The following is a 13943-nucleotide window of genomic DNA, read 5'->3' on the forward strand; positions in this document are numbered from 1 at the left end:
TGTCTTGGAAAAGGAACATCTCAAGTAACCAAACAAAGCAGTGAAGGGGAAACCTTCACTGCAAGCTGTTCTAGTAACATAGTGGAGGCTCGATTGAAAGGTGCATTTAAACTAGCAAAAAATAAAAGCACAATTTCACCCTTCTTCCATCTATCATAGGAAATGCTTTCCTTTCAAAAAGGAACCAACTTCTTTTAAGCGAATCTCAAGCATATGTACACATCTTGGCATAATTACATTTTAAAATTGGGATTCACACTGATGCACCAAATTGGTTGCCGTAGTAATGAGATATCACCCAGGCAACGGATTTGCTGCTCTTTCAAGAGAGCAAATCATCTGCTTCCAGCTTGGGGGGAATGGGCTGGGGATGGGGTGGCAGTGGATACTTACTGGTAATATCCAAGAGGAGATACATAAGACACAAATTACTGTTGACATGTTGTCATTATTTTTCAAATGCTTTTATGTTTTTATTCATCAAATGTGCAAGAGGTAGAAAAAAGGAGATGGGGTGGCAGTGAGTGTGGCAGGAAAGGATGTTCTGTTGTGTCAATGTGAAATTTGTGCTGAATCATTTTAATTGTTCTAAAAGGACTTTATATTTATCAATGTGTAAATACTGGCACATATTTAAATGGATCAACTGTTGGCTTATATTATAAATCATCAGAAATTTCTTTGCAACAGTAAAATCAAAGACTTGTAACACAGTAATGTTATTCTAATAGTCCTATTTAGCAATAGATGCAGGGATAAGGCTTCAATGGTACTTGGGTTTGAATTTAGGGCCTTGTGTTTGCTAGGTGAGTGCTCTACTATTTAAGCCACACACCCAGCACCCAGCCCTTTTTGCGTTAGTTTTTCAGATAGGGTCTCACATTTTCTGGAGGAGGCTTAAATCACAGTCTTCCTATTTATGTTTCATAGATAGCAGGAATGGCAGATATATACCACCAAGAATAGCTTTTTGTTGTTGTTGTTTTGAGATGGGGTCTAGCAAACTTTTTGCCCAAGCTGGCCTTGAACAATACAGATGTATCAGCTTTCTGAGAAGCTAGGATTATAGGCTTGAGCCACAACACCCAGCAGGTTATCTGCCTTTAAATTCACACCCTCTCACAAGTCTACAAGTGGAGTTCTCCAGAGATAATATCATTCTGATATGTGCTAATTGCATATGTGCTTACATGTTCTTGCAATGTGTAGAATTTTCTAAGGAGAGTTTCTAGGGTCCTTAAGAACTAAGAATGGCTGTTCCATGAAGACTTGCTCACTTGAAAGCAAGGGAACATGTCTGAGAACATTCACTGTAACATTTTTGTAGAATGATGAAAAAAAGTGTAAAACTGACTAACATTAGGAAAGTAAAATATTATGACACTTTAAATGATAAAATAGCACAAAGAAGTATAGAACTGAATAAACTATCACTACATCTATGGACCTTAGAGAAAATTTAAAAGCTTAATGCAGTGAAAACAAAAAACAACACACCAAGCTACAGAAGACTATGTGTACTACAGCTTGTAAACAGAATAAGCCATAATAAAAAAGTACAATGAAGCCAGAGTCTGGTAGCTCCAACCAGCAGTTATTCATGAAGGGCCCTGACAGAACAGGAGTGTTGATCCAGGTGCTTTGAGAAGACAAGTCCTAAAGCAGCATTTCCTGTCTTGTTAGTAAATATTTACATACCTGATCTAAAATTCAAGCTATATATGTGTGTGTGTGTGTGTGTGTGTGTGTGTGTGTGTGTGTATGTGTGTGTGTATATATTATATATATATATATATATATATATTTTTTTTTTTTTTTGGTTGGTCATGGGGCTTGAACTCTGGGCCTGAGTGCTGTCCCTGAGCTCTTCAGCTCAAGGGTAGCACTCTACCACTTGAGCCACAGTGCCACTTCTGGTCCTCTGGTGGTTAACTGGAGATAAGAGTCTCATGAACTTTCCTGCCCAGGCTGGCTTGGAGCTGCAATCCTCGGATCTCAGCCTCCTGAGTAGTTGGGATTACAGGCGTGAGACACCATCGCCTGGCACTATATCTAAATTTAATTCTGTCCCATGCTGCACTGTTTGCTAGTTATTTATGGGCTATGTAAAAGCAGGGCAAGTGCTTTTCTCAAAAATAGGAAGAGCTGTTTTAGGAACTCCAGGGTCTAGTCTGTAGAAAACTTTGTTTCTTGTAATTATCTTAAGAAGTCAATTATATCCATTAACTTTAGTGATAAACTACTAGAACATCAATGATTCAGTTCTGATGAATTCAATGTGTATAAATGGCTTACAAAGTTATGGGGGGCGGTGAGATTGATTGGAATACATCATTAAACATGTGTGGAAATGTAATGAAACTCCTCACTGTAAGCAATTAAAAGAATTGAGATTAGGGTCTGTCCTCACTGTCAACATACTTTCAAGTAAAGTTTGACTCTAACAGAGTTCAGGATTTGGAAAACTTTTTGGTGTCTCTTCTCAGAAAGCCCAGGTAGGAGTTTCTTCTGAGTCCCAGGGCAGCCACTGCCTAGACTATAGAACATCACAAATCACTCTCTTTCCCAATTTGAATGCTAACACATCTCCCTCCTGATTGGGTTACCAGCTTCTTGTGGGTAGAACCTGGTCTTATTTGCATGTTCCCCTTCATTAACAGTGAACAAATTCATTATTCATTTAAAAGTATAGCATCAGCTTGGGAGTAGTCTCTCTGGGGTTCTTTAAATACGGGATCATGTCATCAGCAAACAGGGTAGTTTTATTTTTTACTTTCCTATTTGAATCCCTTTTATGCCTTTCTTTTGCCTTATTGCTCTTGCAAGGAATTCTAGAATATTCTGAAAAGGATTGAAGAAAGTGGAATACTTGATTCTGATTTTAGAGGAAATGGTTTTAGTTTTTCGTCATTAAGTATGATGTTGGCTGTAGGTTTGTCATAAAGTCTTTATTATGTTGAGGGTAGTTCCATCTGTTCCTAGTTTCTACAGAAACTAAACTCTCAAACAATCAATAACCCAATTAACAAATGGGTGAGTTAAACAGATTTCTCAGAAATGGCCAATAGATACATGAAGAAATGCTCTGTCTATAGGGAAATACAAGTCAAAACAATACCGAGATCCCATCTCACCCCTGTTAAAATGCCATCATCAAGAATACAAACAATAACAGATGCTTGCAAGGAGGTGGAGGAAAAGGAACCCTAATATGTTTTTTTGTGGGAATGTAAACTTGTTCAACTACTCTGGAAAGCAGTTTGGAGATTCCTAAAAAAACAAAACTGTTAAACATAGATCTCACCCTACGATCCAGCAATTTCACTTTTGGGTATTTGTCAAAAAGATTACAAACTAGGAGACAGTAATGCCACCTGTACAACCATGTTTACTACTGCACTACTCACCAGAGCCAAGATACGGAAACAGGCCAGATGCCCCCCCAGTGGATGAAGAAAATGTGGTATATATACATACACAATAACATTTTATTCATCTCTTAGGAAGACTATTATATCATTTGCATAGAAATGGATAGTCCTGGAAAAAATTATGTTCAATGAAGTCAGTCAGGCCTAAAGAAGACAGGATACATGTTTTCTCTCATAGGTGGAAGCTAGAACTAATTTATAAATGTGTAAGTAAGCACATTGGGGTTGCACGCAAGAATATGTAAACTCATTAATTAAAATATAGTATTTTCAGGGGAGAATTCAAATGGTGTGAATTCTTAGAAAGATTCACAGTCCAACAAAATAAATACTAGGAAACTGGTATTGAAAAGTGGTGAGAGGACTAATGGGGAAAGAGCAGACAAATGAAAAGAGGAAGAGGAAGGGGGGAAAATGTAGTCATAAAATTAAAAACCTATCCTACAAAATTAAGAAAATTGAGGGAAGGGGTTGGGAGAGATGGAGAATGCTAAAAGTGGTGATCAAGATGCACTGTATTCATAAACTGATTTGTTGAATGGTAACTCCTTTGTACATCTACTTAAAGATAATATAATTAAAAATAAAAGTACATGAGCACATTCTTCTGCAATAGCCACATAGCCCTGTGCTATAAGGAACATACACTACCTGTTTCTTCTCATAGCTACTAAAATGATATAGTCAGGGCTGCCATCTGATCAAAAGCATACTCCTTTCAATCCTCAAGCAAGATCAAGCTATATATTCGTGACCATAAATATTCTTCATGAATAAAGCAATGAGGGTCTGGTCCAGAAAGAATCTTACCTATTGTACAGTAATGCATTTCCCTCCTGTAATTCAGCTTATCCTTTGACTGTTACCTAAATGTACCTTTCTCAACCTAATCATTCAAAATTTACTTCTACCATAACAAATAGTACAACTCTTCTCCTGAAGCAGAGTCTTAGAATAAAGCAGTCATTGCCCACTTTCCATTGCTGTACATGTCAAGACCTGATTTGTACTTTGAACATCAATTTTTTTCTAATTTCATTAATCCACATATTTTAGAGCAAATGACTCAGACATCATCAGATGCCTACTGGGGTTATTTCATGAAAGCATTTTGCTGACTCTCAGTCTACTTCCTCTTAGCAGAATACCATCATCACCTTTGTGGCTGCAAGTTTGAGTTAAACCTGTTGACATGCTGAATGTTGTCACATGGTGTTAAGCACATAGTGGTCAAGGGTGTGTGTGGGAGGCAGGACTACTGGGTTACTGTGTTCAAACCCTAATTCCAGCACTGGCATTCATTATCTGTGTGACCTCCATCAAGTAGTCTAACCATTCAGTGACGTTAGTTCCCTCATTTGCTAAGTGCAAATAATAATAGATACTCATTCAAAAGGTTCTTGAAAAGATTTGATTAAAGACTGGGGCATGGTTCTGGTGGTATCACTCTTGTCTGGAAGCTGCAAAGTCCTAACTTTAAATCCCAATACCACCACCACCACTACCACCACCACCACTAAAATACAAAAACTAAACAAAAAGGATTAGCTCATAGCTATAATGTAACTAGAAGTATGCCTATCAATCAGTAAATATTAGCTATCATTTTGATAAGGTCTTTTGTTATTTTGTAATCAATATTATATAAAAATAATTATTTTGCTTTTAGTCCAAGAAATAAAACACTTGATTGGTTTTTACAAAAAAGCTAGTGTGCTTTGTTTGAAAATGATGTAAAGGCCCCTGTGGCTTCATGTCTCCACTAGACAAAGCTGCATAATAAACAATACATTAGGGCATGGGATAAATAATACAGCCAATGAGATCCAATTTTTAGAAATTACTATATTCACACTTTTTCTTGTGGATAATTTAGAAAATAATTATTCTCAGATCTTGAGATACATGAGCCACCTTTGAATGTCGCAAAAAATATCATACTACTTAATTATATTATTAGCTGGGTGCTGGCAGCTCATGTCTGTGATCCTAACTACTCAAGAGACTGAGATTTGACAAGTTTGGTTTGAAGCTAGCCCAGGCAGGAATGTCTGTGAGACTTTTATCTCCAATTAGCCATAAAAAGTTAAAGGTGGAGCTCTGGCTCAAGTGGAAGAGTGTTAACCTTGAGCACAAAAGCTCAGAGATAGTAAGCATACTCTGTGTTCAAGCCTCAGGACCGGCAAAAATTCATTATTAATTATTGTGACATAACAAGTTTCTGAGATATATTTTGGCAGAATCCCAAATCAACTGGGAGGAATGTCACAATGCCAGAAACCACTGGTCATAGTATGAATTGCACTTGGATGAATGTAGTGTGCATCTCTCTCATGTGTCTCAGCTGGCCCTGACCATGAGAAGAGACAGTTTCCATCATCTGGGATTAATGAATAAATATTAGATAATGATAAGAATAATCAATTTACATATTATAATCTTATATTGTATGTATAGTCTGTATCTACAGATAAAGCTATGTTAATTAAAAAAGGAAATATAAGCCAACTGATGGTGATTCTATTTAAAAACAGCAGTTGTGAATATTTTCTTAATGTCCTACTAACTTCCTGTAAGTATATCCAAAAAATGACAACACTCTTGACATTGAAATTTAGGAGACTTATGATAAAACTCCATAAGGCTTGGAGAATTTTTCATAAGTATCAAGGCCAGTGGAGTTGATCTAAAAAAACCCCTCTGGGCTGGGAAGTTGGCTCAGTGGTAGAGCGCTTGCCTTGCATACCTGAGGCCCTGGGTACCTCAGCACCACATAAGAAAAAAGCCGGAAGTGGCGCTGTGGCTCAAGTGGTAGAGCACTAGCCTTGAGCTGAAGAGCTGAGGGACAGCACTCAGGCCCAGAGTTCAGGCCCCACGACCGGAAAAAAACAAACAAACAAACAAAAAAAACCCCTCAATCAGTAGATCCCATATATCATAACTTAGGAGAGTTAAAAGGAAGGGAGACCTTTATTCCATAGTCCATTGCCTTCTGGCTCTGAAATTTGAGACCTAGCTTACAGAAAAGATGGGAAAGCTTCCATCCACTGCATTGCAGATAATTAGAGTTTCTACCAGTTACCAAGTAGACAGTTACTTCAGAGGAGGATGACTGCAGTTTATAATCCATGCAGGCATTCTCTTGAGAGTACCTGGGGTATGATTAATAGCTATGGCAGGCAACCATAGCAGCTTATCCTTGAACAAACTGAGGGAAGATATGCTGGTTCAGGAACTAACTCTGAGCTTGAATCAATTTCTTGGATAGGTAGAAAGAAAGAATATCTTAAACAGGCCGTAAAAACAACAACAATACCATCACAGGTTAAGTGGTGAACACTGAGGTAAAAGACTTGATAATGGAGAACAGATGTATGAAAACAATTTACTATGGCAGGCAGAGATCTGACTTAAAAGCATTTTTTGAGAATTCAAATAGAACCAAACAAAGGCAATTAGTGTATGAAAACTGAGAATGAGATATAATTTAGTATTTTAGTTTAAAACTTGTTCAGAGTTAGGCAAAATAAGTAGAAAGAAACCAACACTAAGAAAGATCTTGGCAATTTGAAGTGCAGAGATAACTTTTATTGGTTGTACATTCTATAATCACTTACCTAGGAAAACTAATGTCAACAAATGTGAAGAGAGTTTCATTCTGTCATAGAAAAGTCAGCAGAAACAAGTACTATTTATCTGTGCCAACAGTGCCATGTAGAAAATATAGTGAAGGGGCTGGGAAGGTAGCTGAGTGGTAGAGTGCTTGCCTCGCATGCATGAGGTCCTGGGTTTGATTCCTCAGCACCACATAAGCAGAAAAAATCAGAAGTGGCACTGTGGCTCAAGTGGTAGAGCGCTAGCCTTGAGCTGAAGAACTCAGGGACAGTGTGCAGGCCCAGAGTTCAAGCCCCATGACACACACACACACATACACACACACACACACACACACACACACACAAAGAAAAAAAGAAAATATAGTGAAATCATACTAGCAATAAAACAGTAAAATATTTAGGAATTAACCACGAATTAATAAAGCCTCTATGTTTTTAGGTCAATGAAGATTTTTTTTGGGGGGGGTCCGGTCATGAACTCTGGGCCTGAGTGCTGTTCCTCAGGTCTTCAGCTCAAGGCTAGCACTCTACCACTTGAGCCACAGCGCCACTTCCAGCTTTTTCATTTTTGCTTATGTGGTGCTGAGGAATTGAACCCAGGGCCTCAGGCATGCAAGTGCTCTACCACTGAGCCACCTTCCCAGCCCGGTCAATGAAGATTTAAATGAACCTTTTTATACTCTTAATAAAGGTCTATGTATACCATAACCCATCTTAATAAAGGAGAGAAGATAGATTATCCTACCTTATGCTAGGGCAAAATACAATTTAAAACTGCGTGGCATTAGTATAAAATTAGGCAAACAGAAAAATGGAACAAAGCTCCCAGAGACAGGCAAAAGACACAAAACATATGACAAGAGTGACACTAACAATCCGTGGGAAAAAGAACAGACTTTCCAATAGATGGTGTGAGAAGACTAGTTATATGGGGGAAATCCTATATAAATCCTTATATAAAACCACTTACAGGTGGATTCTAAATGAATTAAAGATCTAAATGCAAGAGGCACAATGTTAGTTCATAGAAGAAAATACAGGAGGATAGTTTTATGACCTATAAACAAGGGAACTTCTTAAAATTCCAATGCACAAAGTATAAGGGAAAAAACGATTATGACAAAATTAAGGATTTTGTTCAACAGGGCATATTACACATATAGTTCATAAAAATGCATATAGAGCCAGGTGCCAGTGGCTCATGCCTGTAATCCTAGCTACTCAGGAGGCTGAGATCTGAGGTTCACGGTTCAAAGCCAGCCCAGGCAAGAAAGTCCATGAGACTCTTATCTCCAATAAACCACTCAGAAGACCAGAAGTGGCACAGTGGCTCAAGTGGTAAAGCACTAGCCTTGAGCTGAAGAGCTGGGGAACAGTGTCCAGGCCCAGAGTTCAAGCCCCACGACTGACAAAAAAAAACACATATGGACTAGAACAAATTTATAATATGAATAAAAAATTATTGGTTAGAATAGTCAAGCATTTCTAATAAGAAAATTCTAAGTCTAGTAGAAAAATGAATAAAAATATGAATAGGCAGTTTACCAGAAAACCCCAAAAGCAAGCAAGTATTATGAAATGCTCAAATTCAATACTGATCAGGGGAATTGCAAATAAAACAATAATGACATACCTTTAAACTTATTAGTCTGATAAGACGTTAACAGCAGTACTGATAGAATGTGGGGTACAGTCTCCTTCCTATCCAGCTGGTGGTTGTGCAAGGTGACATGCATTCTAAAGAGGAATCTGGTACTACTTATACCAATTAGGTATACAGGTTTTGCTATCACCCAGTAACTTTACTCTTAGGTATTTATCCCAAGGAATCCAGACAAAGATATATGATTTTAAAATGTGCATGTGTGATTTTTTTGCAAGGTTTACATGGAAGCTATGAGGACAGGCATAGGGACTGAATGAACTCATGAATGACATGGGAAGGGGGACTTGAACAGCTCCATGATGGCAGGTGCAAGTTAATGAGATGTGGAGTTTGCAACCACACCTGAAGTTAAGTGTTGGTGGTGGTGTAATGATGGATTAGGAGTCAGTCACAAACATGTTGGCATAATTTTTTAATGTAAGCAGTTGAAAGGGGGAAAAAAGAGCTAACTACAAAAACAAAAAAGGTCATATGCTCTAGATATGTCTTCAACTTTAAATATAAGAAGACAAAACGAGGGCTGGGAATTTGGCTTAGTGGTAGAGTGTTCACCTAGCATGCATGAAGCCCTGGGTTCGATTCCTCAGTACCACATAAACAGAAAAAGCTGGTGTGGTGATGTAATTCAAGTGGGAGAGCACTTGCCTTGAGCACAGAGAGGCTCAAGGACAGTTCCCAGGCCCTGAGTTCAAGACCCAGGACCAGCACACATACAAAAAGAAGACAAAATGTTTTCAGAATTTTGAGTATAATTTCAAACTGGGCACTCAAGTTTGAATGTATGAAGGCCACACTATATACATAGATATATAAGATACATCATACAGGAACATTTCTTAAATTAAAAAAAATTCAGGAAAAGTTCAGAAACACAAAAGGAAGAACTTATACTTGTATATAAAAAACAAAAATTACCTTTTGTAGAAAGAGGACAATCCTTACAAGCATCTGGGCCCGGAGTTCTTCCAAGGTAAACAGTGTGCGAGGTGTTCTGATGAAAATTTTGGTCTTCCCATAAGCTACATCATCCTGAAAACCACATCGTTCTATCAGTTTCTTGACAGCCTCTTTGTCTGAAGGAAGGTCATGGTTTGGCCAGGTGAACTCAGAGATCATCTTATACCTAAAACAACAACAACAAAAACCCCAGGACAAATTAGGGGAGAAAAACTATATTCAATAAAACTGAAGAAGCCTCATAGAAAATAAAACATAACCTCCTAAAAAAAAAAAAGTAAGCCGGGTGCTGGTGGCTCACATCTATAATCCTAGCTACTCAGGAGGCTAAGATCTGAGGATTGCGGTTCAAAGCCAGTCCAGGTAAGGAAAGCCCATGCAACTCTTACTCCAAGTAACCACCAGAAAACCAGAAGTGGTGCTGTGGCTCAAGTGGTAGAGTGCTTGCCTTGAGCTGAAGAGCTGAGGGACAGTGCCCAGGCCCAGAGTTCAAGCTCTATGACCAACCAAAAAAAAAAAAAAGTAAGATACAGTATTAAGTGATCTGGGGTAAAGCTCCTTTAGCTTGGCAAAGCAAAACCACGTTAGAAAACTGCTAACAGAAGCGAATTTCATTAGCCTGATAAAGGATACCTCCCCCCCAAAAGTCTTCCAAAAATTATAGCTTATTAACATTTTACAGCAATGGTCATTTGTAATTGAATGACCTGGGAAGCTTTCTCTTTTTTATTTTTATTTTTAATTAATTTTTATTGTGAAAATACTGTACAGAGGGGTTACAATTACATGGGCAAGATAATGAGTACATTTCTTTTTCTTTCTTTTTTTTTTTTTGGGTCTGGTCGTGGGGCCTGAACTCTGGGCCTGGGCGCTGTCCCTCAGCTCTTCAGCTCAAGGCTAGCGCTCTACCACTTGAGCTACAACGCCACTTCTGGCTTTTTTCTTTTTGCTTATGTGGTGCTGAGGAATCGAGCCCAGGGCCTCATGCATGCAAGGCAAGCACTCTACCACTGAGCCACCTTCCCAGCCCATGAGTACATTTCTTATCAAGTATTGTAGCCTCCTCCTCTGTTTCCCCTTCCCATCCCATCCTCTCCCCCCACAACCGCCACCCCCCCCACCAAAGTTGTAAAGTTCCTTTTCAACATAACGACTTGTACATTTCATTGTTGCAATGGGTCCACCTGTATCCCTATTTAAATGATTTGTTTTTTCCCTTCCCCTCCACAAATTATAACAACATCAAATACAGTGAAAGCAGGGGTTATACCGTGGGGGAGGGACATACAAAACAACAAAGAAATAATCTTATATAAATGTGTTAGAAACAATCGCATGAAAGAAAAAACATTTGAATACATATCTTAGGGTTCATTTCCCTAACATCAACTTATCTGACCTTTTCTGCTTGTGTCAGACATATACTAGTAATTGCAAATAAGGGAAACCATGGGACCTATGTTTCTTTGGGCCTGGTTTACTTCACTTAATATAATTTTTTCCAAGTCTTTCCATTTCCTAACAAATGGGGCAATGTCATTCTTTCTGATGGAGGCATAGAATTCCATTGTGTATATATACCACATTTTCTTGATCCATTCATCTACTGAGGGGCATCTGGGTTGGTTCCATATTTTAGCTATGGTAAATAAGGCTGCAATAAAAATAGTCATGCTGGTAGCTTTAGTGTGGTTTTGTTTGTGAGCATTTGGATAAATGCCCAAAAGTGGGATTGCTCTATGTGGAGTCTTTTGAGGAAACTCCATACTACTTTCCAAGGCTGGGAAGTTTTCTCTTAATACAGTGAGAGTATCAGTGGAAAGTGGGTGAGGAAAGAACAAATCTGACATATTTATAAATAACATGACTATCTTAAAGGGCAGCAATCAGATCTTTGGATAAATTGTTATAAAAGATAATTAAGCAGTGTTACTGCACGTAAGGTCCATACACAGAATTAATTGCCTTTTCACATACATACAACTTCTTACTCTGTGGATCCTTCAAGGAATCTTAACAAATGGCAGCTTGGTTTGTGAGAGCCACAAAGACAGAAGTTACCATCATAATATCAAACCATATTCTACTTTGTTAGAAGCCATTACTATGTCCAGGCCACACTTAGTGGGATTATACAGGGCATGAGGAGGTGGGTACTTGGGCCACCTTAGCAACCTGCCTATCTCAGTGGGTTTTTCCTCCTCCACAAGCAGAGTTATTGAACAGTTGTAGTCAAATTAAGTACTTTAAAAATATTGCATTGGAATTTTTAAGTCATTGTGAGAAAGCCTTTCTACACTGAGGATGTAATTTACTTATTTGCTTCTAGTATGTTTTCATTTTTACTTTTCAAAAATACTTTGACTAGCATATATTCTATAAAATGGGCTTGTGACATTTTCAAGCATACAGTGTATATACTTGGGTTATATTCACCCCATCTACCCTTTTCCTTATTCCCCATCTCCCTTTTTGTTGGGGAGAGGGAGCAATACTATGGTTTGAATTTAGGACCTAACACTAGGCAGGCACTCTATGATTTAAACCACAACCTAGTCTTTTTTTTTTGTTTAGTTATTCCAACTATGTATGTGTGTGCATACATGTATGTACATATACATGAATGTATGCATGCATGTATTGTGTGTTGGCTGTCTATATACATGTCTTTAGAGGATTCAGTTTTGACCCTCTTATATAACCATTTGGTTTAGTTCTTTTTCAAATAGGGGTTTCTTGCTTTGCTCAAGGGGCCAGTCTTAGACGGAGATCATCCAACTTTCTGTGTAGCTGGGATTGCAGATATGCATCACCACCCCAGCTTGTTGAGATGGTGTCTTACTAAGTTTTTTCCTGAGCTTGCCTGGAACTAGGATCCAGATGGCAAGGAAGACGACAATTGATAATAGCGTTGGTAGTCATGTTGACGTCTGAATTTCCTTAGTTTGTGAAGCTAGTTTGATGCATGTATCCATAATCTTCTTGCCTTGTCACCTTAGGGCTGGATATTACCTAACACTACACTCTGAACATTTATCACAAATATAGAGGATTGTCCTATCCAAGAGCAAGTAATATTTTCCCATTTGCTCAAAGTCTACTTTTGTGCTTTGCAGGAGTCTTTTAAACATTTTCCTTACAGGGGTTTCACATTTATTGTTATGATAACATATCTACATGGTACTTGAGCTAGTAAATTTACTCCATTCTTTTTCTTTTTCCCTTCCCATCCCTTCCTTCCTTTGTTTCTTTGTTGGTTGTGGGGCTTAAACTCTGGGCCTGGGTGCTGTCCCTCAGTTTTCACTTCAAGGCTAGCACTCTACCACTTGAGCCACAGTGCCACTTCTGGCTTTTTTGTGCTTATGTGGTGTTGAGGAATTGAACTCAGGGCCTCATGCAGGCAAGGCAAGCACTCTAACATTGAGCCACCTTCCCAGCCCAAATTTACTCCATTCTTGATGTCTCTCTCTCTTTCTTCTTAGGTTCCATGACAGTATGTTCTCCTCAGTTTCCATTGGTCTTTGGACTCAACCTTCTCAGCCTCTTTTTCTGTTAACTTTAGCATTATCCTAAGTGTTGCAGCAATCCCAGGGCTCAGCATAAGGCTTCTAAGTGACTATCCCCACACTGCCTCATCTATCCCATTGACTTTAAATAATATATTTAAAATACAAAAAATGTAAGACATATGTAAATATTTAAAAATAAAGTATATAAAATATACTTTTTGATTCATGAATCTATTATCCCTTAGCCTCACCATCAGTTCTGAGCTTCTGATTCATATGTATTATGTAGGTCTTAAAGACATCTTGAACTTCTCTTTCCTACCTCAACCCCCTCCGTTATTAAATCTGGAATCCTGGGAATAGCTTCATCTCTTTTTCTATCATGACCAAGTCCAGTTGGTTCTACATCCAAAGTATCTTTCAAATCCCAGAAGGGATATAGCTTAGTGGTAGCTGGCTTAACTAGCATTTACAAGTTCTAGCATGCAAAGGCTTGACTCTTTTGTACTATATCAAGTAAAGAACAAGATAAAATCCATCAGTTCTCATCTTTACTGCTGTATGCCTAACCCAAGCAATGTTCTAGTTTAGTATAATAGGGAGCTATGTTGTTTTCCATTTCCTTTCTAATTTATTCAGCATACATCAGCCACAGTTATTTCTTAGAAAGCTTCTCTCTCCCCATGATCCTTCTATCACCTTGGCTCACCAGTTCTATACTGCAGTTGCCTCTTTTTTGCTTTAGTCTTTGAATATTCTATTC

At 38.3% G+C, this 13943-nt stretch overlaps 1 protein-coding gene across 1 annotated transcript in view; it reads right to left on the reverse strand.

Annotated features, from left to right (window-relative positions):
• Positions 1-13943, reverse strand: part of Myo1d (myosin ID) — a 295270-nt gene that overhangs the window by 143362 nt on the left and 137965 nt on the right. The window contains exon 16 of the mRNA XM_042693144.1: positions 9630-9837. Coding sequence (XP_042549078.1) covers positions 9630-9837 — 208 coding nt within the window. The remainder of the gene's footprint in view (positions 1-9629; positions 9838-13943) is intronic.

This window comes from Dipodomys spectabilis, unplaced genomic scaffold (assembly GCF_019054845.1).
Source record: "Dipodomys spectabilis isolate Male_0828 unplaced genomic scaffold, ASM1905484v1 ptg000004l, whole genome shotgun sequence".
In the NCBI taxonomy this organism is placed as follows: domain Eukaryota; kingdom Metazoa; phylum Chordata; class Mammalia; order Rodentia; family Heteromyidae; genus Dipodomys; species Dipodomys spectabilis.